The 27030-nt window shown below is 40.7% G+C and overlaps 1 protein-coding gene across 8 annotated transcripts in view; it reads right to left on the minus strand.

The window, feature by feature from the left end:
• Positions 1-27030, minus strand: part of LOC149182086 (uncharacterized) — a 511265-nt gene that overhangs the window by 465146 nt on the left and 19089 nt on the right. For all 8 annotated transcript variants that reach the window (XR_016257052.1, XR_016257051.1, XM_089416746.1 and 5 more), the window contains exon 2: positions 7536-7598. Coding sequence is in view for 6 of the 8 variants with exons in the window: in XM_089416746.1 (XP_089272872.1) it covers positions 7536-7598 (63 nt within the window). In the remaining 2 variants the exon portion in view is untranslated. The remainder of the gene's footprint in view (positions 1-7535; positions 7599-27030) is intronic.

A 27030-nucleotide genomic window follows, 5' to 3' on the forward strand; every position in this document is an offset into this window, starting at 1 on the left:
CTCAGGAAGCGATAAAAGAAGCAGCCACAAATCATTTCAAAAATCTTTTGACTGAGGACAAAAGTGAAGAGGATTACTCAAATTTTTTACAGCACATAAACAAGGAAGTCACTCAGGATATGAACAACAGACTCAAGAAGGAAGTCGAAGAGGAAGAAGTACAAAATGCAATTTGGAGTCTGCACCCAGACAAGGCCCCTGGACCTGATGGGTTTCCAATCAGTTTTTATAGAGAATATTGGCAAATGATCAAGAAAGATCTATTAAAGATGATACGCTGGGTTCTCAAGAAAGGCAAAATGGGGGGATTCACCAACTCAACCCATCTTGCCTTAATCCCAAAAGAAAACAGACCCTCTTCCTTTTCAAGATTTCGGCCCATTTCTTTATGTAACTCATCTTACAAAATCATCACTAAAATTCTGTCTTCCAGGCTCAAACCTCATCTCTCTTCTCTGATCTCCGAAAACCAAGGGGGATTTCTCCCGAATAGGCACATCTCCGACTCTATCCTGCTTGTTCAAGAAGCCATACACTCCAGTCTTAGTAGAAAGGAGAAAGGATTTGTCCTCAAGCTGGACCTTGCCAATGCCTTTGACAGGGTTCGGCATTCCTTTCTTTTCGCTGTCCTCCATAGAATGGGCTTTGACCCCTCCTTTATCTCAATGATCAAAGCTTGTATTTCGGAACCTTGGATATCCCCTTTGATTAACGGAAGACCGTGTGCTGCCTTCAAATCCTCTCGAGGCCTTAGGCAAGGATGTCCTCTGTCCCCCTATTTGTTTATCCTCATGGCCGAGTCCCTCAGCCAATCCCTGGACTTTAATCGACGAATAGGCCTCATCACTGGTATCAAATATGAGCAAGGCACAAAGAATATTAACCACTCCCAATTTGCAGATGATACCCTCCTGATTGGAGGAGCGTCCACCACCATTGCAAGGAGATTCAAGAAGATCTTAGATCAATTTATGGATTATTCAGGAGGAAAAGTTAATCAATTAAAAAGTTGTATCTATGGTTGGAACACTCCCAGCCATACCATCCATAGCATTGCTAGCATTCTGGGAGTCTCCTACAAGCTCAACTGGAGCCATTTCACTTACTTGGGAATGCCAGTAAGTTTGGGACCTCTGAAATCTGACATCTGGAATGAAATCCTCGACAAAATAAAGAGAAAAATTCAACAATGGGGCACCATGTGGCTGAACCCAGCAGGAAGACTTGTCCTTCTGAAGTCAGGCTTGACCTCTCTGCCTATTTACCGTCTCTCCTTATGTCAAGCACCTGCATCCTTTCATCAGAAAATGGAAAAAAATCTCAGGTATTTCCTCTGGCAGGGAGGCAAAACGGAAAAAAGAAAGTTCAACCTTGTCAGTTGGAAGAAGGTCATCCAATCACAGGAAAAAAGCGGGCTAGGAATAAGGTCTCCAAAAATCCTGAACTTAGCTCTAGGAGCTAAAATAATTTGGAGAATGATCACTGGTCCCACAGCTTGGTGGAAGAAGGTCTTAGAGGCCAAATATTTGAACAGCACGAGGCAGCAGCTTTTGTATACCAGCATTCCCAACAGAGGTAGCACAAAAATATGGCAACTCTGCAAGAAAGCCATACCCTTCATGGCTCAAAACATTTCAAAGGTCCCTGGAGGAGGGAACAGTGTCAATTTCTCCACTGATAGAATTCTCGGACAGCACCCAATCGGATCACATTCGGAGGCAACTCCTGCAATAAACTGGCTCAGCAGAAAAGAAATTGAATACCTGTCCCAAATATCACAATGGGAAAACTCCACTCAAACTTGGATAGGTTGGGAATTTCCGGAATATCCCAGAGAGCTTGAGACCAGCTTTATTGCTCTCAAGAACCACCTGCATAGCAAAGCCCCAACGCAAAAAGGCAAGCAAGATGGTTATCGTTGGGATCCTACAGGAACTCAATACACGACCAAGGCTGGGTACCATTGCTTATGCAATAGCATCTTCCCTCAGGACATCTGGAGCCATTGGAAGCTGGCCTGGAGAGCAGAAGCTCCTCCCAAAATCAAATTCTTTATTTGGCTCCTTTTAAAAGGAAAGGTTCTAACCGCAGAAAATTTAATGAAAAGAGGTATAATAGGACCCTCTCGTTGTCCTAATTGCTGCAGATCAGAAGAGACACTTCAACACCTGTTCATAGACTGCCCTGTAGCTGAGGAATGCTGGAAGATGATGGCCTCTCTCGGGAATGCTCCATGGGAGCCAAAGGCATCTATTGCAGACACTCTTGTTAGTTGGAAGAAGAACTGTCCTTGGAAAGGAAAACAAAGTAAATTAACCCAACGGATTTGGAACACCATGGCAGTCACCCTCCTTTGGCGAATTTGGTTAGCCCGTAACGGTAAGATCTTTCAAGGGAAAAATTGCAACATCAGAGTTATGTGTCATAAAGCGAGGATCTTAGCGGTTGAAACAATCACCGCCCATACCAAAGGCAAGATAGAGGTCACCAATTGCAGTGTCGAAGAGAGAAATCTACTTAGCCAGGTACAAGATAACACAACTAGTGTTCAGGAGATAAGCCAAAGGAGGGCGCATGTGAAAGAGACCAACAGGACATGGAAGCTGAGATTAAAGGAGGAGGAGTTCGCAACTTGGCTGAGAAACTGTAACAAGTTTCTGCTGTTCTTTGATGGTGCTTCTAAATCCAATCCCGGTCAAGCAGGGGCAGGGGGCCTAATCTGCAACGCGAATGGTGAAAAAATTCTTCACTTTGAATGGGGATTGGGAGAATTGTCTAATAACAGGGCAGAAGGATTGGCTTTGTACCAAGGGCTCCTCCAGCTGATCAAGATCGGGATAAGAACAGCAGTAGTCTTCGGGGATTCTGCAATCATCATCAGGTTCATGGTTCAGCGGCAAAGCACCCCGAACATCCTCCTGCAACAGATCAATTACAGGAATCAAATCCTCCACGACTCCATGCAAGAAGTCCGTTACTACCATATCCTCCGCGGGCTGAATAAGGATGCTGACATGTTTGCCAACAAGGCTTGTGAACGCACCAAGGGCAACTTGTACTGCAACGACACCTCCACTTTCCAACCGCTCCCATGAATCACACGCATACAGTCAAACCTCACTGTACCGCAGCTGATAGCATCTACGAATACTGGCAAACAATCAGACCAATGGACAGAGCAGGTATGGTCGATGGGAATTTGCTCAGAATTTGGATTGAGAAATCTGCCCAAAGTGTGGGAATCAGTCGAATTGCAGGAAGAAATCGTCCCGCCAGACAGAGCACATGTGCCAATCCAGATTTGCTTTGGGCTGTGTGGACCAATTTTGGAAACAGCATACGGGATGGCTCCCGCCCCAACCGCATATATGCGCTATTTATATCTAGCTTGAGTCTCAGTATCCTCCATTCTGGAGAGGCCTTTTGTGATAGTATACTCCCCTTTAGAGTCGTTTCAGTTCAAGCTGCTTCAATCTATTCTGCCAGAGGCGCTGGTCTTCAGACTTCTGGGGATTCAGCGGAAGCCACCAGCGACAAGAATCAATCCCAGTGCTATTGTATCAGAGAGGTGATAACAGCAAATAGGCGTCCTTCAATACCTATGGAGCGCCCTGAACAGTGTTTCCACTGCCGTGATCTGCAGGCAGAATTTGAGGAAGTGCGCGCGCAGCAAAGGACCCTGGAAGATCATGTTCGCAGCATGGAGGCTAGGCACGCAGACCAAATCCGGAATCTGGAAGCAAAGCTTGATGAGCAGTGCAGAATCCTTCATGAAAAATATCGAGCCGAGATGAACTTATTCCTTCATAGAGTTCACTCATTGCACGAGCAGTTCAGCAATCTTAGCAACAGATGCGCTCATGCCGAAGAATCAATCACAGTCCTCAGGTATATGATGGATAAAAAATTCAAAGAAGCGTCATCCTCCTCCAGCGCAAAACCGAACGAGACAGACCCAAACCCGGAAGATTCTACAGCGCGAAAGATTAGTCACATAGAAATTGATTAGCTATGTGTTGCAGTTGTAAGTTTTGGTGTTTTCAGTTTGTAAGAATCTATAGTAGTAAAAGATGTCTCATAGCTAGAAGCACTAGGATCAGGATCAAGGAAATGAACTATTTTGTAATTCCTTGGATCCGCAATGCTCAAGAAGCACTTTATGTACGGCAAGCTGCCCCCCTCTTTTTTCAGATTAATACATAACAACCGAACTTGTCAAAAAAAAAAATATTTGAAAGTTCTAGATCAAAAGAAGTATGAAATTTAAATTTATAAATGATTCAAGTAACATATGGGAAAGAGAACTCCCCTCTTGCTTCTCTTTAGATGAAAGCCTTGAAGTTAAAATCGATGGGTCTTGAGCAATCTTGAATCCGGGAGTGAGTTGATCTATGTGAGACTTCTCCCATGCCCAAAAGAATCCTACACACAATTCAAACAAAATTTCCCTACACACTTGGAGATAAATATTAGCTTACAAAAAAATTAGAGCAACACAATGGGTGAAATAAACTAAAGATTCCTCCAAAAATCAATTAGCAATTTCACTCCTAGAATACTACTCCAAATCAAAGATATGTGCAAGATAGTTTGCACATATCAATCCAAAATAAATGGCAATAGAAGCTAATACAATTCAAATGCATAAGAAATTGAAGCACAATAACAATAGTATGGAAAGAAATCACCTCAAGATAGCCAAGATAACACCACCAATGATACCCCAAAGTCTTTGTTTTATTAGCAAAACGCAAGTGTACCAAGCCCAATAGCTCATAACATGAATACATAGTGAGAATCCATTGCTCACTTAAATAGAAATTTGGGAGTTAATCCCAAGGCAAATGGTGAGAATCCCAAAGCAAATGGGAGACAATCCCAATGCTCCTCCATGCAATTCGAATTTCCCAAGTGGCAACTTGATTTCTTCCTTAGAGGCCCACGCAATCCTTGATGAGGGAGACTTTGTTGAGATGAGGGGACATGTGGGAGAGTGAAGTGGAGTGGTATGAGACCATTCTCCACCTCACTCAAGTGAACTTCAACCAAACTCAAGACTTAAGCTTGAAACTCGAGCTAGCTTCCACAAATTGTGGAATATGTCCTTGAGAACTCGTCTTCTCCGAAGAAATTTGATTTTCCTTTTTTGTCACATGTTTCTCCTTGATTCTTGGTCCATGGTGGAGTCAACATCACTCTGACTCTTTGATGATTTTCCACCTCATTTCCAGATCCTTTAGCATGTGTAGATATTTATTTTCTCCAATTTATTTAATTGTTGGACTAATTTATTGCCACATTTTCCACAAAACATAGGAAAAGTGGGTTTTGAGAGTCTATAACTTATTTTTTACCCTTCAAAAGTGTGTCATAGTAGAAATTTGAAAGTGAGAGATGTAATTTTCAGCATACATACCCAATACAACTTCTCTAGAAATCACTTTTTATATTTTACATTCAGAATTTATTCAAATTTCCACCCTATGGGAAAATTAAAAAATTAAAAACTGACCCCTAGGCCTATTCAAATTCCACGAAATTTTACAAATAATCTAATATGGTAATATATAATGACTCTAAACACTGGGACTCACCCAAGGCCTCGCCATCAAGCCGCACTCCAGCCATGGGGTTATGCTTGGAGGAAAAAGTTCAATTAATTATTAAGTCCTCGAAAACACCTAATAATTAACCAAGTAAAAAAATATAGTGTTCCTTCCTAGAATAATTTTGCATTTTGCATTTTTTTTACTATTATGGGGACCCACGAAATTTTGGGGATGAGACTTAGGAGAAGGGGGTCGAAATAATTTTTTTAAGTGGAATGTGAGGGCCAGACCCACATGTAATATGCACCCCCTTGGAGAGATGGTCGAATTGCCAAGGAAGGAGGTCGAAATAGTGGATGGAGGGACACACATGTGGAGGCAAGTCAAAATATAAATAGAAGGGGCATAGCAGCTATTGGGATCTTTTTCTCAACTTATCTATTTTCTTTGTTGCTCAAGCTATTTAGTTGGGTCACAAGTGCTACTTAGCACAGAGTTTTCCAAGGGGAGAACTCACCCTTCTTTTGGTAGACTTCGAGTGCCACCCTAGGAAGGTAAATTTGTTGCTACTTTGGAGAGATATTTGTGGAATTATGGGAGCATCTTTCAGCCATTTCTCTCAGCTAATTCGTGCTACAGGAGGATGTTGTAGAGGATCACGTGCCACTCTTTTTAGCTATTTTCCAAGGGGTGCTTGCCGGGAGAAATTTAGAGAAGCTGCTTCAGGGGAAGACTAAACTTGGTGGGGAATTTTGGGACTGAAGATTGTTGCCTTTGAGAGGAACGAATTTCTCTTCCTTGGACCTGCGCAAGAGACAATTTTTGGGCACACGTGGGAGTTGAGGAGAGGACTTGTGGAGCTAGGTTGTGTAGAGGAATTAGGCGAGTCATCCGGGAGAGAAAAGCCCAGCGTTTTGGCACCATTTAGAGGGCTGCAGCAGATGTTTTCCAGGAGGGGAAAATTTTCCAGCCAATTGTGGAGGTTGTGGTATTTGGTGGTCAATTTCAGGGGTCAGAACTAGACCAAACCCTTTCTAGGTTTTGGTGGGTTTGTTGAGAGGAGGTCGGGACTAATTTTGCAAAATTTTCTGAGCACCGAAGGTGGGTCAAATCTTCATTTTTTCCAGCCAGCAGTGCAGTTTCACTAGGGCCAGCGCAGAATTTTCCAGAGGAGTTGTTCTACAGCAGTTGGGCAGACTTGGACACTTAAGGCTTGTAGCTTGCCTTGAGCAAGCCCAAGTGCACTTCTTCTATCATACATTGCACTCCTACCATTTGATAATAAAAATTGGCCCATTTTGGCGTGTTTTTGGAGCATTTCTAGTTACCTGATTGCATGTGTTGTTTCTTGTGCTAGATGTGCTTAATTTGCTTTGTTTATCACTGTTAATTTCCATTTCGAATATTACAAAAGAACCTCCCAGAGTAAACTCATTGATGACAATGTCTCAAGTTACCTAGGTTTGTTACATGACTCAATTCATCACACTAGCATCACTTTACATCATCCCTACAGGGCTTGTGGAATTTGATTACAACATGAGAAGAAGATCAGAAGAAGAAATTAGAGTTAAAAAACTCTGATGATATAGTGAAATCTGATGGTACATGAAACCTCTGACATATCTTCAGGCTCTTCAAAAAAAAAATTGGGTACACTTCAGTGGTCAACAGTGACCAACCTTGAATGGCTTTCCAAATAGGTTAAGAGACAATGTATACAAACAAAATGATAATACTTATATATTAGATGTGGAACTCAGCAGCATTATTAATGGTGAGAATTCCTGATTAATGAGTAGGAAAGAATTAACAAATACCAAGATGGCGAAGAAAGTCTTTATCCAGAATTACCTGAAGTAGTCAACCTATTCTAAACAAAAGCTTGCACTGCCATCATTAACATGCACAAATAAGAGACAAGATATTGAACTTCTAAGAAAAGGACGTTCAAATCCCATGTAAATTTCTGTATAGAAAACTTACATAATTCTGAAGTTCCCAGTTTGTCAACCGAAGTTCTGTCCTTGTATGTTCATTTTCTTGTATCTAACAACAGAACAGGCATTTCAAGATAATTTCAATATTTAACATAACATCCAATAAGACCCCATTAATTTCTACCCAGATATATTTTGAGAACAAATATAAACAGGTTCAACAATTCTAAAAAAACCTATTTTACTGACATAACTAAATTGTAACATATACAGTCATATTCAGTACTCTATCTTTATAGTTGAAAATCACAGAAAATCGTTGTGATTTTATCTAGATGAACAATTGAAATTTGTTATAAACTCATTCATTACTTTTGGAATAAGTACTGTACTTTATGGTCAACCATGTTTAATATGAAAAAATCCTATGTGATTACAGCTATAAAGCTATCGTACGGATGTTTGCAATAAAGAGGAGCCATAATTTGCAAAACATTGGTTAGCAAAGTTATATTGGGACGACTCATAGCATTTCGAGTAGATAACATTGGTACAGTTTATGTCATTTGTGCATAAGAACATAAACACTCAAACTTTCAACGATAAATTAGTTTTGGACAGGGAATGCTTCTTTGAAGAATTACTAAAGGGCAGAGGAATTTTAGAGATTTTGTATTCAATGTGTTTATCCACTTTTATTTGAATTACAAGTTAAGAACTCAAATTTACCATTATAATAATCTCAAATTTTCTTTGCTTCTCATTGTGCTTCACTGAATGTTTCATGTCCTCGTGATTATCTATCCTGATTATCATAAAAGGTAGACCCTGGGTCAGTTCAGTTGTATCAAAGCATTAAGGCCAAGCCTTTGGAGTTATGTGACGATTTTGGTCTTATTTTCATTTCAATGCTGGGGGTGATTCCAAGAAGAACTAGAATTATACTCTTGTGAAAAAAAAGTAGTTCAAAAAGGCCATCAAGCACACACATTTCACAATAGAAAAAGATGGAAAATATAGACTTGACATTGAACAGAAGCTTCAGAGGGCTTAAGATGCAGTTGTAGCCATGTTGCCCATATAAGAACGTAACTTTCGTGATTTGACTGTGGCAATAATTTTGTGACTTAGTGTTGAAGATTCAAATGAGTTGCAATACACTTCCCATGTGGAGTCCTTCTTCCATGATATCAGGGCACCTAGAAGAATAGGGAGTCCCAATTTTGAAATAATAGTGAGTGTAGCCTAAAGTGTGTCCTAATATGCTGGAAAAACAATTTTGCAGTTCTTGGAGTGTCAATAGTCATTTTGGAAGAAACAAAGACAACCTCTATGAAAATGAACACACAATGATAAAGATGCAATCGCATTGATCATAAGTCATGAACAGCCATTGATAACATCCATCAAGATAGACATCCACGGTCAGGAAGTAACAGATAGGTACTGACATAACCCCAAGTTTTCCTATTCGATGGGTTGTGCTGCTTGCTAAACAAACTCCAGCACTAGTTTTCAGTGTTCGTATGCATAGATGGTCAATATAAAAGGCCTTTTGAAGATAATGTAATATTTTGATGAGTCCCAAGTGGTCTCCATATGAGGATGAGTGGAGTTCTCTTATCAAAAGTCACAATTAAGATCATTTGGAACACATCTCTTGTTTAAATACAAGGGCCCTGTAACCATTGCAAAATTCAACCCTCAAAAAGCATCATGGATCTGCACATAGACATTTTCAGCTGAGGCACAATCTGATTTTTCTGGAAACACCTACAAAACATCAGATCTTCACTTCACAAAACTGCTAGGGCAACATACAAGCATGTACACATTGCAAGACAATTGTAAGAAAATTTCAGCAGCCATTGGGGCAAGACCGAATCCATAAAACAAATCTGAAAATTACATTAGTAATCGGCAGCTAACTGCCCAATATATATCATATCTGAAAGTACTCATAAAACATGTCAAGTCAGCTTAGCATTCAACCCATTTGTTCACTACATCAGCATTATAAATCAGCAAGTATACATCAACAAAACAGATCCATTAAATTAGATCCAAACTCCAAATTGGGAGAGCTATCGTACCTTATAATATACATGAAAAGTGACTATAATACAACAAATCAACTTAACCCAAGCTGAAAATTCAATCCCCAAATCAGCTAGCTATCCTACAAATTTACAAAACAGGTAAATGGAAAAACCTAGCTATTCCAACTTCTTCACATTTGTCTTTCCATCCTAGCATTCTAATCCCTATCAATGCCAAAACAAAACTTACAAAATCTGTTTATAACTATCACAAGTCTCATGAATCTCTCATGATTATAGTATCTCTAAGCAAGCCCTAAGCTTGGTTCACAAGGAAGCATGAATTCAAGCCCACAAGTGGAACACCCTATAAGGCATGTGCCACCGTTAACCCCTCATCAAAAGCATCATCTCCACCCCTAGGTACAATACCCTTCCTTGAATTGTGCGCCCAAGATTAGGGAGGCAGAAATCCACATGTGCCAAGCACCCTAACCTGTCCAAGCATGAAACCTTAAGTATCCCTCTTAGTGCTCCCCAAGTCCAATGTCAAGCAAATAGGCAGTTGCATAACCATTCATGACCAGCACATTTCTCCAAGCAGCAACCCAAGTAGGGTACCCTACATGTTCCAACTCACCCACTCCACATATTGTCATGCAACGTGTGCCCTCCTAGCTAAGCATCTCCAAGTAAGTTCACCCTACCTGTTCATGTGTCAAAAGTAGATGAAATGAGATAAAATGCCAATTGTTACAACAAAATCTAGCACCCCTGTATGATGTAAAGTCCTAGGCATCAAAGAGCTAGTTTTGTGCACTCAAGAAGGGTACCCACCATCACCTCAGTAGCTCTGGCTCACATTTTTGGTTGGCTCTCCTCCAACTCAAGAGGGGCTTCCTTAAAAGGTAGGATCACTAAGGATGTGGAGTGGAGGCTCTAGGTGATGTATTAAGACTAAACCTTAAGAAAACAAATGGTTGTAGTGAAAGTGGAATAAATGAGTGGTGTGGGAAAGGAATATTAAGGTATAAACCCCTAGACAAGTCACAATCCATATATGGGCTGAATGGAGTTAGAGTGGTATAAATCCATGAGGACAAATGCATGAATGTGCAAGGAAAATAAGGGATCCTATGCATTCCACAAATCATCCTTAGCTCACTGAAAATTGATGCAGAAAATTATCCTTTCGATAGCTAAGGGTGCTACTCTAGAACAAAGCCAAGGAGGTGATTTCTTATTAATTCAAGCAACAACTTTGTTTATTAGATGGATGTTAATATAACAGCAATGAATATAAAATGAATGAAAGTCTCGCATTACTTTATCCAAATGGTAGATACTACAAGGCCTTCCCAATTAGTTACAAGAGTTTCCAACAAAATAACATGTGAAAGAATTGCATAAATAAAGCCTCACATAAGATAGAAGCAATACATCCAATCTTCCATTTAGCTTGCCAAATGAAGTACAATGCAGCCTGTTACCACTCAAACTAGCAGGGGACACAAGGGGGATCCCTAAAGAGAAAATGCTAGGACAAGGGCAACAAATGGAGACTTAACCCACTGTCACCTCAACTAAGGCTCCCTTACAGACTTTCACCGATGGGAGGAGACCCGATAATGAGTGGAGTCACTAATGAATGATAAGTCAATGGATATGAGTGACCCAAACAAACCCTTTCCCAGAAAATTTTGAAGGATGGAGCTTGCTTGCTTTCTAAGCAAGTTACTATGTATTCTAGGGAAAGGAAGAGAGGATTTTTAGGGTTCAGTTTTATGGGATAAAACTTGTGAAGGAGTTCCCCAATCCCTAAAATCCTTGTTAGAATTGGTATCTCGGATGGTTCTTGAAGAATGATCTTTTAAAGGAACGAGACCACATGGGGCCAAGTGGACCTAATCTAGGGTATGAGGAAAGTATGTAGCAACCAATGATATTCTTACCCTATACAAGGTGGGGAAAGGATCAAAGAAAGTATTTTCACTCAAAGATGTTGGTTTGACCCTATGAGGTACTAGCCTTGGGGATGGCAGGGCACGTTTTGATCCCGGAGCTAGGGCTTGGCTTTTCTCCCAACTCCACTGTCAGAATGCCTTCAAAATTGGAGGATAGCTAGAAGAAAGGCCAGAGCTAGAGACCCTAGGAGATTGAATTCTTTTGATGGCTAGCTTGTCGGGAAATTGATGCCCTAAGTACCCCAATGTGGCTAGTCCTGGAAGGATGTGAGAGAATATGAGTTTTAGTGACCACCCTTGGTAGATCAATGCATTAATCTTTGGGAGAATGGAATGTATGTTGAGTATGAGTAGGATTTCTCGGTTCCCAATCAAGGAGGCCTCAAGATCACTTCGTTTGCCTTCTACATCAAGAAGAAGCAACCTTGCAGCTTTTATACTTCGATGTGGAAGAGAAATGGCTTGTCAAGTTCGAATTCGTTGATTGAATTACCCCTAGGAGATTTCGCTCCTATTACACGGCCCATACCTTGAGAGATGCTATAATAGAGACAAATTCCACAATTTTAAGCAATAAATGCATGGAACAATTAGCCCTCAAACCGTGAAAATCCTAGTCCAACATATATGACAAAAGTAAACAAGAATAACATCAAAAAGCACGTACTTACATGTAATAGAGTATATCCAACCATTCATAATTGACACTAAAGAAGCTCCAAGAGAAGATAGACCAATATCCACACATAAAAACTCGTCCATAAAGCTCCAATTCATCCTCTAGAAAAAGTGCAAAAATCTCAAGAGAGCTAAGAGATCCAAACCAAAGTGATGATGAGCAAATGAGCTATCACACTTGTATTTATACACAACTTAGGGGTTCGAATTAGCCTCTTTGGCCTACATAAGCCCCAAAAATAAAATAATGTTCTAATAAAACTTTTGGTGGCAAGCCCACCAAACTAGCTCATAAATGAAAAAGTAAGCCTCTCAAGAGGTCAAATAACAATCTATGCATGTCATAGGGCCCTCTAAGAGGCCTAATGAGGTCCATGGGTGCCACAATGAAGAATAGAACCCTCAAAAGTAGTGGACAAGGGGTTGGCCCCTTGTAATAACCTGTGGTGCTCCAAATGACATGTGGGGGCACACAAGTGTTCTCATGGGTCTCCAAACAAATCGAAGATGCATGTAGATTGCTTGCAAGGGCTAGGATGATGGTGTAGGTGATGACACATCATCGTGCAAATCTTGGATCATCTGCCAAGTGTATGGTGTAGATCTAGGGTCGGCTGGGCATGATGGATCAGGTGCATATAAGCGGATAAGGGAGCGGGACCACGCAACCAAAATCAAAGTTTCCCGTGAAACACCATCCCTGGAACCAAATGGTCAATAAAAGAGATCCACAAGACTAGAACCCAAGGTTAATTCCTAAAATGGGTCCAGGGGACGAAAGCACAAACCTAGCCCATTCCTTCTGCTAAATCCCCCCATTAATCCATGCCCAAGAGTGTCCATGATAAGCAAACTACAATACTCAATTTCCAAATGACAAGGCATACCTTTAGATTCGGGAGGCCCACTTTCAAACATACAATCATGACAGGTGGGCGAGGGACCACATGGCTAGTTCAGGTGGCGGAGAAGATGGCACATGAGCTAGCTGGTGGCTGCAAGGGATTATTCGCTGCCCGCTGAGGACCATCTTGGAGAAAAAGTTTCTCCTAGGCATATCACCCACAAAACAGTGGATAACATAACCAGCCCAAGGGGGGAGTTCCTCAATCCTCAAATTCCCAACCATTGCAATCGAGAGACAGTGCCTCGTTTATAGAGAGAATCTCTTCTCTCATACAATAAGTTATTATTATTTAGTATTCAGTGTTCACTACATGTTAAGTTAAACAAATAATATAATAATGTAGTTAGATCTCTACTAAATCCATGGTTGACCATGTTACGTGTGGAAACTAGCCTCTAAAAGGGCAATTCGCCCTCATCCAAAAATAGTAGTAGTATGCAGCAAATAATGCTCACGAAGCGGATGCACTACCAAAAATAGGCATCAAACCAAGATAAATGCCATGTGTCCACATGGAATGTGACCTCCAAGAATGTGCAAGCATGTGTGAATTCCAAGGTAGCTAACACCATGGATGAACATGCAATATGCCAAGTGGACATAGCACTCCACAAGAAAATATGTGGTCAAAACCCCAAAATAGCAAGAGAACCACCTCCAAAAGGCAAATCCAAGGAGATATGGGCAAATTAGGGTTTTGACGATGGGAAAACCCCATGAAATAATATATATATATATATATATATATATATATATATATATATATATCCAAGAATAGCAAGAAATATATCTACACCAATCAAACCAAGGCCTATCTTTTATGGAGATTATTGGGCTCATATCCTTGGAGAGCCTTGTGAGATGAATATTGATATCATTGATCCCTTTAAAAGAGAATGGGAGTGGAGTTTTGGATGTCACTTAACCTAGTATGATTCCCTCAGGCACAAGATTTTATGGATGAGGAACTGTGAGAAATCCACCAAACTTGGAGATCCTCTAGGCAAGACCTTAAGGAAGAGACTTGTCCTCACGGAATCCCAAAATTCACTCTCTAAATAAATTTGCTTAATGCCCTAGCATAGTCGTCATAGATAAAGGGGCCGAAAATTTGAGGAGGAAATATGAAGAAGAGAGGAGTTGATCACCAAATTCCTTGGACTAGCGCCTAGTCCTTTGGGCTATGGAGTCCTAGATGCTTTTAAATTGGCCAAAATCATCCTTAAGGAGACTAAAGGTTGATGCCCTAGCTACCAACCTTCAACATTTACCCACTGGATTTTTTTGGAGTTTTATGGAAGAAAGACAAAACTTCATCCACTAGGAGCATTCATCATTTTCCATACAATGAGTAACATTTGCAATTGTGAACCAAATAGCTTTCCAAAATGATATTCAACAAATTAGGGCACGAGAGCATTAACCTAGTCACAACAATTCCATACATTAGACATTATTCCAAGAAAATATTCAACAAGAAGCACTTACAAGATGACAATATGATATATTGTTAATTTTTGGTATGTTTTATGCTTAAGAGAAATTTACTTCAATTTTCTTATTAGCCCAATATCAATATCCAATTTAGCAATCACATCAACATGATAGTAAAATGCAGATAGAACATAAACATAAATAGTAGAGGACAAGCCAAGACAAGAGGACACAAGATGTGGCACTAGCTAGGGACAAACCCCAATGTGGGGAAACCCTTGATCAATTCTTCTTATATTCTTCAATAGTTCAGCAGAGAGAGAGAGATAGTACAAATATACAAATCTGATATTTTATGATAGCAACAACAAACCCTAAACAGCAAAGTCAACGTTGGTCAAACAAGTCAAATTTGACCTCCAATCAAGCTCGGTCAAAGCTCAGTCAACTTGGCCTCCAACAACAAGATGTATCAACCCAAAACAATCCGAAAATCCCAGTCAAACATTGGTCTACTATAGTCAAGCCTGTGGCCAGCCCTAAGGCAATCAACGTTGGTCAATGCAAGGTCAAAGTAGGGTCAAAGTGGTTGTCCAAAACTGCGGCCTACCAAGGAGAGGCAACCTAACCCAATCCGCAAACAAGAAGAGGTCAATGATGGTCAACGTTGTCAAAACAACACTTCTGCACTTCAGTCAAACCTAGTCAACGCTGCCCTAAACAGAAAAGTCTTCCTTCCTCCTTCGCACGTGTGAGAGAGATGTTGCCCCAGATCTGCGTACCCAATCAAGAGAGAAGAGATAGATGTGTGAGGATGAGATGGTGAAATAATGCCATGAGGTCTCCTCCTTTTATATGCAACGTTGAGGTTAAGTTGGGGGTAAAAATGCCTGTTTTGCTTGTTGGCCAACCTTGACAAATTGTCAATAATATAAATAAATTCATATCTCCATATATACATGTCGGAATCGGATGATCTTCAGATCAATCCTACACCTCTCGGAGAGATGAATCCAAGAAAAATGCCAGCTGCCATAAATAAGGTGACCCATATGGGGTTTGGCCCTAGTTGCCAATTTTAGTACTCCCTCTCAACTAGGGAGAACTCCATCTACTAATCCATCTGTCAATCAGTACTATCTCTGCCATCAATGCACTGCTCTGCTCTGTTGAACTATGAAGAAGAAGTGATCGAAAATGTATCATACCATTCTCTACTAACCCGAAGTTAGTCCAGATAAAAGAGAGTGTCTCATACCACTCTTACTGACCCGAAGTCAGTTCAAATAAAGAGAGTGTGTCATACCACTCTTACTAACCCGAAGTCAGTTCCAATCTTCACAACATATTTTCCTTAAGATAGGAAAATTTCTCCTGGCTTTTGCCAAACCTCCAACCCCAGGAAGTAATACATCAGTCCTAGGTCCTTCATCTCAAATTCGGAAGCCAACTCCCTCTTACATTTGAGAATGAGAGGGTCTGCACCAAGTCAGAAAGAGGTCATCCACATAAAACACTAGTATGAGAGGTCTATCATCTTCAACCCTAAAGTAAAGGTTCGAATCAACGTCACTCCTAGTGAATCCCAGTTTCATCAGATAGCTATCAATCCTCTTATACCAAGCCCGAGTGCTTGCTTCAACCCATAGAGAGCTTTCCTCAACCAGCATACATGAGATTCCCGAACATGAATCTCAAACCCCTCAGGTTGTTCCACATAGACTTCCTCTTTAATCAAACCATGCAAGAAAGCAGTCTTGACATCCATCTGATGTAGGTTCCATCCTTGCAAAGCAACAAGGGCTATAATCGAGCAGATGGTGGTGTATTGGGCAACAGGTGCAAAAATCTCATTGTAATCTACACCTTCCTTTTGAGAGAAGTCTCGAGCAACAAAGCGAGCCTTGTACTTTTCTACACTCCCATCAGCGCCGTGCTTGATTTTGTAAAGCCATTTGGAGGTGACAACCGATTTGCCCTGGGGTCTAGGAACCACATCCCAAACATCATTCTTCATAATGGACTCATATTCTTCATTCATAGCATCCTTCCATACTTGATGCTTCACAACTTCTTCGAATGATGTAGACGAATGATAGTGCTCATAATGGTCAAGTATCCCTGATACCTGGTCGGCTTCTTACTTTCACGGAAAGTCCCCCTTGGTGCAATATGTCTCTCGACATCTTTGAGAGACTCCCTAAGCCATGAGGGCCTCTTCTTGGAGGAAGAGGGCTCTTGAGGAGGAGGATCAATAGGATCCATAGGTTCATCAACATCAAGCATCGTTTCATCTTCTTTTTCACCCTACTTTCCAGTGTCATCTTACTTATCCTTCCTTGGTATAGGAAGGTTGTCAACCTTGCTAAGAGCCATATCTTCGTCAAAGGTGACATCATGACTTATCTCAACTTCCCTTTGACCAGCCACATAAATTCTATAGCCCTTAGAATTTTCGCTATAACCCACAAAGATTTCTTTCTTTCTAGATACCCAATTTGCTTCTTTTCTCTTTCAGCGCATGAAAGTATACAGGACTTCCAAAAATTCTAAAATGAGAGACATCGGGTTTCTTACCAGTGAACATTTCTTCGAGAGCCTTAGAATCCAATGCTTGATGAGAGCATTGGTTTTGAACATACATGGCGGTATTTGCAGCTTCGGCCCACAGAAACTTCAAAAGCCTTCGAACATGAAGCATGGCACGAACAGCTTCCATAATAGTACGGTTCTTCCTTTCAGCCACACCATTTTGCTCAGGAGAGTATGGTATTGTGGTCTCCCTCTCAATGCCAGCTTCTCTGCAATAGTCATGGAATTCATTAGATTCATACTCAGTCCCATTATCAGTCCTCAATATCTTGATTCTCTTCTCGGATTGATTTTCGATCATGGCTTTGAAGTGACGAAACCAGGTGAACACTTCATCCTTCTTTTTCAAGAATTAGATCCAAGTCTTCCAAGAATAATCATCCGTAAAAGTGAGATAATATAAATATCTTCCCAAAGAGTTTACGGGCATCATACCAGATATGTCGGAGTCGATCAACTGCAATATATTGGTGGTCTTGCTATTACTAGAGGGGAATGGTCCCCTTGTAAGTTTTCCCTTGGCACATCCCAAACATATACCTTCATGATCTACTTTGAACTCGGGCATACCTGTCACCATTTGTCTCGCATCGGAAAGAGCCTTATAATGAAGATGAGCAAACCTTCGGGGCCATAGTTTAGATTGTAGAGATGTGTCGCAAGACATGGCCCCCAATAGACTTCCTCCAACTTGATACAAAGAGTCAACCCGAAACCCAAGAGCAAAAGCATCTTTAAAATTCCTTTTCCAAACACATACCTTTCCATCAATGAATGCCACCTTGTAACCTTTATCTTCCATTGCCGAAATGGACACCAAGTTCTTCTTGAAATCAGGTATATATAGAACTTCTTGTAAATGAATCGTGTAACCCTAATTCAATTGAAGGGTAACATTCCCTACACCCTTTACGGGATAGGTGGCATTGTCTCCAAGAATAATCTCCAAGTTTGTCTCCTTCTCCATCAAATTAGAGAGAGCTTCCTTGTATCCGATGAAGTGCCTTGAAGCACCACAATCAATAAGCCAATTTCCCAAAGTGTCCGGAGGAGAGGAAGTGGAAAGGGTCGATATAAAATAATACTCCTTTTGCTTATTGTTAACAACATTTGATTCTTCATACCTGGAGTTCCTTGCTTTCTTGGAGGGTTGACCATTTCCATGATGTCCTGCATTCCTTTTTCCTTTGCCATTGAACCTACCATTCCTTTGATTGTTGTTGTTGAAGTTGCCCCTGGAGTTATTGTGATCATCATCATGTGATGTGTCCCTTCTATTTGGACACTCCCTCGCATAGTGGCCAAACTTATTGCAAAGAAAGCACCTGCCCTTCCTTCCACCCTTAGGTTCGAGCTTTCCATTGAAATGACCTTTAGACCCTATATTATTTCTCCTTTTGGCATGAGCGGAGAAAGCAGTGGAGTTGCCTCTATTAGAAGGCAATTATTGCTCCACCATTCTTGTTTCTTCTCGAATGCATCTTGACATCAATTCTTCAAATCCATAAATTCAATCATTATTGAGAATAGTGTTCTTCTTATATTCCACTCGGGTAGGAGCCCTCCAAGGGTAGTGATAGTAAGTTCCCTGTCAGGAATGACTTCTCCAATCAATAGAAGATCATTCTTGATCTCAATGATCCTTAAGAAGTAGGATTGAATATCCTCGTCCTTGCCCTTCTTAATATCCTTCAACTTATTTTTGAGGAACAAAATTTGATTTGCATCACTAACCTTGAACATGCTTACCAATCTATCATAGATCTCTTTGGAGGTGTTCAAATCAGAGGTGTAGGCCACCAAACGCTTGTCAATGGAATCTTTGATAATTTTCTTCACTTTGACTTCAGACTTCTTGTACTTGCTATTTGTAGCAACCGGTGCATTTCATGAAGGCTCAAGGATTTTACCCTTCACATAATCCAACACTTCTTGTTCTTCCAATGTCAGATCAAGACACATCTTCCATCTGTGATAGTCAGACTTTTCACGAGGTTTTTCTTCAGCCAGGAAGTGGGATGAGGAACCCATTGAGCCTTTTGTCCTTGTCCAACTTTCTTCGGTGATTGCTCTTTCACTCTTGCTTGGGCTTTGTCTTCACCTCAGCTCTGATACCATGTTAATCTTTGGTATGTTCTATGCTTAAGAGCAATTTACTTCAATTTTCTTATTAACCCAATATCAATATCCAATTTAGCAATCACATCAACATGATAGAAAAATGCAGGTAAAACATAAACATAAACAGTAGAAAACAAGCCAAGACAAGAGGACACAAGATGTGGCATCAGCCAAGGACAAACCACAATGTGGGGAAACCCTTGATCAATTCTTCTTAAATTCTTCAATAGTTCAACAGAGAGAGTGAGATAGTACAAATATACAAATCTGATATTTTATGACAGCAACAGCAAACCCTAACCAGCAAAGTCAATGCTGGTCAAACAGGTTAGATTTGACCTCCAATCAAGCTAGGTCAAAGCTCAGTCAACTTGGCCTCCAACAGCAAGATGTATCAGCCCAAAATAGTCCGAAAATCCCAGTCAAACATTGGTCAACTACAGTCAAGCATGCAACCAGCCCTAGGACAGTCAACGTTGGTCAACGCAAGGTCAAAGTAGGGTCAAAATGGCTATCCAAAACTGCGGCCTACCAAGGAGAGGCAGCCTAACCCAATCCGCAAACAAGAAGAGGTCAACGTTGGTCAACGCTGTCAAAACAACACTTTTGCACTTCGGTCAAACCTAGTCAACACTACCCTAAACAGAAAAGTCTTCCTTTCTCCTTTGCATGTGTGAGAGAGATGTTGCCCCAGATCTACATACCCAATCAAGAGAGAAGAGATAGATGATGAAATGGTGAAAGAATGCCATGAGGTCTCCTCCTTTTATATGCAACGTTGAGGTTAAGTCGGGGGTAAAAATCCTTGTTTTTCTCGTTGGCCGGCCTTGACAAATTGTCAATAATATAAATAAATTCTTATCTCCATATATACATGTCGGAATCAGATGATCTTTAGATCAATCCTACACCTCTCGGAGAGAGGAAACCAAGAAAAATATCAGCTGCCATAAATAAGGTGACCCATATGGATTTTGGCCCTAGTTTCCAATTTTAACATATATCCATCCACAAATCATGATATAGCTCCAAAGAAGATCGGAAATTTCAGCTCCAAAAGCCAAAATGCATCAAAAGAACTTCCAATAGCTCCAAAGAAATAGTGTGAGTTCTTTTACAAGAGAATAATCCAAGTGATGATGATGATCCCTCACAAATAAGAGTGAGTTCTATTTATATCAGTCTCACTAAGTTGAATTAACCTAATTAGCCCCCAAAATATTAAAATAATGTACAAGAACATGCCTTGGTCACAAGCCGACCAAGTAGCTTTTTCAAATTATAAATTAGCCTTCCAAATGTTAGTCGAGTTGATGATGTCATGCTGATGTAGGTGCATTGGAGGGTGATGTCGAGTTCTCTAGATGCCAATATGAGAGAGAGGGCTCCATAAATCACCAATCAGGGGATGGCCCCTAATTCTCCATGCAAGTCATCATGTGGGGCCCCAAAGTGGGTTTGGGGCACAAATGTTGGTCTCATGGGTCTCCTGATGAAAAATAAGTCTGTAATGCTCCAATGGTAAGGGCTCAACGATGGTGCTTACCCTCCCATGTCTCAAGGGTGAGACAAACCTCCTCTGGGCCTTGGATCAGCTACCATAATATGCTAAGTCAGTTGGGTCACACTGGTCCAAGTGCATCATCTTGCAAACAATATGGGGAAATGAGCAGGCTGTTGAGGGTGTTGAAAGTGCCCATGGCATGAAATGATGTTCTAACACATGATGGAGTCCCATGACTCTCAACGCATCTCCTAAGAGTGTCAATATGATCCTCTGGTGGGCTTGGGCCCCAATTAAGTTGCCCAACCCATGTTGAAACCACCTGCCAATTACATATAAGATCTAGTACACTTCCTCACCATCAGGTACAATATTTCATTGGTGCACCTAAGTGAATCAAGCATGTTAATCAAGGGCACATTGAGACTTCATAATGGGCTTCCCTTACAAATTCAGGGCTTCAAGCTTGTAATAACGTTACCTCCCTAGGTAGGAGTGGATAATAAACAACCTTATTAGGTGTTCCCAGCCCTTAAGGGGAAAGACAGGTCCAAGGTACATCCTTTAATTAATAGGGGTCATGTAAATAATGATGAGATGCATAGGGACACGGGGGTCTCAAAGCCAAATGCCACGGTTTCAAGGATAGTAATGATGAGGGATGTCCACATATTTGGGTGTATAGATGTAGGAAGGAGCAATCGTGGTTACATGAGTTACCCCGCCCTTTGTTTTTCCACCCTTCATTATTCTTATTTTGTCTTTTTATGACTTTTCTTTGTATTACTGCTCAGGGATCTAGGAAATAAGAGCGTGTTGTGAGCGATATGTAGCAACTATTACCCCCTTAAGGTGGGGCAGTTCATCGACCACCAAGGGTTAGAACATGAATGGGTTCCTTAATGATGTGTGGGGCACTCAATGGCCCTAGGAACCAAGGTGATGGCCATGATGAAGGGGTAGAGGTCATGTTTGGCTTTTGCCCACGTGCTATATTAAATGTCTCCGCCATCTTTTGCATTTTATGATATTTTTTCTTTTGTTTCTTGCTTGTGGCCATGATATGCTTTTAATGTTCTTTTAACAGCATCAACCTCTTGGGCAACAGTTCTAGGCCCGACCCAGGCATGTGGACAAGGGTAGGAGGCATACCAATGCATTATAGATCCAGAGAGGGAAGATGATGAAATAGGGCTTGTAATGTGCAAAGGGGAGTGAAAAATGTGAAATGGACTGCGCTACCGAAATTGGGGTTTTCCAAATAGTGCCCTTCCTAAAGCCATAGGCCAATAGGGGAGATCCGATAGGACTAGGATTGAAGATTAACCCTCCATTTAAAGTGATGGAACAAAACTACGGTCAAAGTCCTTCATTATTCCAAGTTACCCAATAATCCATGCCCAAAATGCCCAAATGAAAAACAAGCACAAGCACCTGATTACAGAATGAAAAACATACCACTTTGTGTCGGATTGCCCACCTTCTAACACATGCTCTTGATAGATGGGCGAGGAAACATACAACTGATGCATGGAGTGGCTCAAGATGAGCTAAATTGTTTCTAAGGAGGCAAAAAAATTGATGGCCTAGGTGTGAAATTTTCAACTCTATTGCAGCAACTAGAAATTATTCTTCTAACTAATTAAAAATTAAGTGCAGTTTATTTGCCACGGCAAATAACAAATAAAATCACGACTACAATTTTCACCATAAAAATGTTGTGGAAAATAAAATGTTGGAAACTGAGAAAATGCTAGCACAGACAATAAAATTGACAATTATTTTGGACAATTAAACCTGGAAAAATGAGGGTTTTATTATTATGCAGCAGTGAATAAAATGAGTACAATCTGGATGCTCAAAAGATGGCAATCCCCAGCAAGAAAATTTGGCAAAATTATTGAGGGAATTTCTCCCTCCTCCACGAGCAATCCCGGCACAACACCACTCAAAAAAAATTGTCGTCCAAGACCCTTGCGCAAGCGTCTACGATGATGTTGCGCATCTTGTAACTCACACTCATGGTATCTGCCTCTGAGTCAGATGTCCTGCCTGTTTCTACTGCTAGAAGCGTCCCTTTGGCCCTCTAGAAATTTTTCCCAGCCTCTGGAAGTTGAATTGACCCCATGCTCAACTAAACCAATCTGCCACTCTGAAGATACTTGCGCAGTCCTTGCACAGCGTCTAGTGGAATAACTCGGCCTCTTGTTGCTACCTCTCCGGAACTGGAAATCTCCTTTGAACTCACTGTCTATGTTCCCTTTCTGTCTCTGCCTCCCTTCTAGCTCAAACTCTCTCTACTCAACTGTTGGATGCTCGATCTGCCAAGGAAATTGACCTCTCAAGTATGCGTTGCTCCAACCCCATTGACATCTTCTTATAATCTCTCGTTGACTTACCAACAGCCATGATTAGATCCCCATCAAAGGCTAAGATCATCTCAAAGTTTATCAATGTGATTCTCTAGATAAATCTCACCTTTCTTAATTAATTTATGTTAATTAATCAATTTTCCTAAGTTAGACTTAGGAAATATTTAATTATTGACTAATTAACTTAATTGAGCCATCTCTAGGTGTTTTCTCCTTAAACATTTTTTGGTTTCTGGAGCTCTAGTGTTTCTAAGCTTCTCTAACTAAAGTCGAGACTAGAACACCTGTCCGATGCTACAAAAACTAACACTCCCTCTTAGCATGGAAGTTGTTCTCTCTCACTCTGTCTCCATAACATACTCCATACACGCTATTGATGTCTAACAATTGTGACAATCTACCACTGCCCATCAAGCTATTGCACAACTCTGATTCATCTGCCACTCTGTAGTTGAACCATACTGCATCTGCATTGCTGCTGACTCTGCATTGTACCACCCTATACCACTACCAACACTGCTGACATTGCATTGTACCACCCTATACTGCTGCCAACACTGCTCTGTGTTGCAATTGATCTCATGTTGTCATTGTTATTGCAACCACTACAACTAAGAACAAAACTCTGAATCAACTATGTCCCTGGACTGGCTCTACAACTGTCTCCTAAGTCTCTGACTACAACTGGCCTTTGCACTGTCTACTAAGTACGTGTTTAAACCTTGACTGGTTTTGCGCCCCTCAATAACTGATAGCAACTAGTTCCACAATTGTTCTTCAAGATTTGACTGCACCATGTTGGCACTGATCCATCTACTATTGAATATTGTGGGCCCTTGTAGCCAAGGTAATGATCCAAGAAGAAACACTTGTCCAATGCAGTCTTCATTGGACCTTGCCCAAATCTCTACAACTCTAGGAACTAGAGTTGAATGTCTCCCCACCTCTCTCCTGGAGGTATAGCTGCATACAAGGAAAATTTGTCCTCCAACCTGGAAGACAAGTCATCGATCTCTACTGAAGTTGTTGCCTACTCCTGCTTTTCCTTCTTGTCCTTCTTCTTCAAACACTGGGTACTGTAGTGACCAAACTCACCACATCTGAAGCACTTGATCTTCGACAGATCTTTCTTCTTTTTGCCTCCTCCCTGTGAGCCTTGTCCCTGACTAGAACCTTTCTTTGCCTTCCCCTTAGATGCAAGGGAAACAATCTCCTCATCCTTCACACTCTTCGGTCATTTGCTAACCTTTCTTTGCCTTCCCCTTCGATGCAAGGGAAACATTCTCCTCATCCTTCACACTCTTTAGTCATTTGCTACTGTTTCCATTGATATTGCTCTCAACTAGAACAAGCCTCATCTCCCCCTGTGTGAAATCAACCCACAATTGATCCCAACTTGGTAGATTATCTCGTCCAGTAATACCTTGGACAAAAGTAGCCCACTCCTTGGTGAAACAATTGAGAGTTGTATACACTAGCTCACTCTCTTAAGGTGCTTCTCCAATTGTGGAAAGCTCATCTTAGACATTTTGAATTCTGGTGAGATAAGGAGTGACCCCCCTTCACCCTTGTGCATCCTAGTGGTCCTCGACTTCTCTTTCAAGAACATCTTCCAGTTCTCAGAAAGATTCTGGAAAAGCGTACCAGCTGCATCCCACATTTCTTTGGCCATATTCTTGGCCACTAAGTGTGAGACTATATGATCCCAAATTGCATCAAGGATCAACCACTTTGCCTTGGTCATCTCCTTATTGTACTTCTCTAGTTCTTATGGGTTTGTAGGTATGGCTACAACTCTCTCTACATACGTCTTCAGTCCATGCTCATCTAGCAAGAAAGACATTTTCACTTTCCAGATTCAATAATTTGAGGCTCCCTCAAGTCTATCCTAATCTCAAAGTCCCGTTGAAGCCATTTCTGCAAAACTAAAACCTGGGAAAATAAACAGGAATCTCCTCCCTTTCCTACTCGACTGTTTGTTTTGCTACTCGCACTCCCTCCTAGAATGCACAAATTTGCTTTGTTGTTGCCTTCTGCTACTGGAAATCATTGATTTCCTCCTACCAGCTAGATCTAGAAACCCTCTAAGGAATTCCTCTGTGTGCTTTTCTTTTCCTAGCCCAGCGTTGATTCTGCTACTGCAAAACTGCTGCAAAACCACTGCGCCCAAATTTACTCAATGAAATCTCTGTTCTACTCACCGAAACTACTTCCTGACAACACCACTGCATGTTGGAACTGCTACTGGGCAAAATCAAACTTTTCCTCCTCTCTGGATCTGGAAATCGAATTTTTTCCCAACAACTAGAACTGTCTAGGCCCTCCGTGCAGATCTGGAAGAAATTCGCTCAAATGCGAAATTTCTCCCTCTTCGTTACTGAGCTCTTGATCTGTCTTCAACAATGCTCTGATACCATGTAAAATTTTAAAATCTATTGCAACAACTGAAAATTATTCTTCTAACTAATTAAAAATTAAGTGCAGTTTATTTGTTAAGGAAAAAAATGAATAAAATCACAACCGCAATTTTCACCATAAAAATGTTGCGGAAAATAAAAAGTTGGAAACTGATAAAATGGTAGCACACACAAAATAAAATTGACATAGTTATTTTGGACAATTGTCCCCAAAAAAACTCAATTCGGGAAAATTGGTGCCGCTGATGAGGGTTTTATTATTATGCAGCATTGAATAATCTGACTACAATCAAGATATCGAAAGCATGGCAATCCTCAACACGAAAATCTGGCAAAATTATTGAGGGAATTTCTCCCTCCTCCACAAGCAATCTCGGCACAACACCACTCAGAAAAATGTTGAAATTTGGTACCGAAGGACAGGTGGTTCCCTAAGGCTTTGATCTTTGGCCTAGGGAAAAGAATTTAATTTTTCTCCTAAAGTGACTTTATAATTTTTATAAAGTCAACTCTAATTTAAAAGAGACTTTAAGTGATAAAGTTACTAAAGTCTAATTTTAAAGTGACTAATAAAGTCAATGTAAAATTAGAAAGGAAAAGTGACTTTGGACATAAATAACTAAGTGGGTCTTTATTAAAGTGGGGTGAATTAAAAAAATAGAAAGTGAGATTTAAATGAGCATTTAATCTCAGCCCTAGATCTCAATCTATTTCAGCCATTGGATTTAGGGATTCCCCAAAAGTCACTTAGGGTTAGATTAAAGGAGGGAAAGGAGAAAAAGGTCATTAATTCTTTCATGAGCAAATTGAGAGAAGGAGAGCAAGAGAGCAAGGGAGATTTCTGGACAGTGAAGAGAAGGAGGCAACAGCTTGGCACACATTCCAAGGCAACGTTTCAGCAATTCCATACAGCTAAGTTAGTACACAGTGAAAGGCAGATTTTGGGCACGATTTTCTAGAAAGGCCGTATAGCAGTTTTGGTTCAGATTCCAAAGAGGTCGTACAGCAAGTTAGCACAAAAATCGAGGAGCAGAAAATCTGAAGTTTGCTGGCACGTTTTTCAAGGGAGGTCGTACAGCAAGTGGTTGTACCTTGGCACGCTTTACTAGGCAGAAATCCATACAGTTGTACTATTGTTTTTCTGCACAAAAATCAAGGAAAACTGCACAGCAGCATTTAACGCTGAAATTTGGGCACAAAAATCGAGGAGGCCGTACAGCGTTTATTATTGTTATGTTTTATGTTTGCAAGTTTTTTCCAGTTGGCTGTGAGGCACGGAAAATGAGATAAGTTGTAAAAGTTTGCTTGCTGATTTTTTGTTGAATATTTCTCTCACTGTAAAAAGCATTTTCCAGAAATAAGAAGGAGCTTTCGAACTGGTTTTCCCCAAGAGTTGTAAGGGGTTTTTTCAGGGTCACCTTGACCAAAAATCACTGTGTTTAAATGTGTTGAATGGCTATTTGTATGTGCTGATATTTATTTTTGCATTTTCAGCATTCTGTAATATTTCCAG

The sequence above is a fragment of the Pinus tabuliformis genome, chromosome 3_2 (genome assembly GCF_031772625.1).
Source record: "Pinus tabuliformis cultivar Carrire ecotype Pingquan chromosome 3_2, CPIR1, whole genome shotgun sequence".
Lineage (NCBI taxonomy): Eukaryota > Viridiplantae > Streptophyta > Pinopsida > Pinales > Pinaceae > Pinus > Pinus tabuliformis.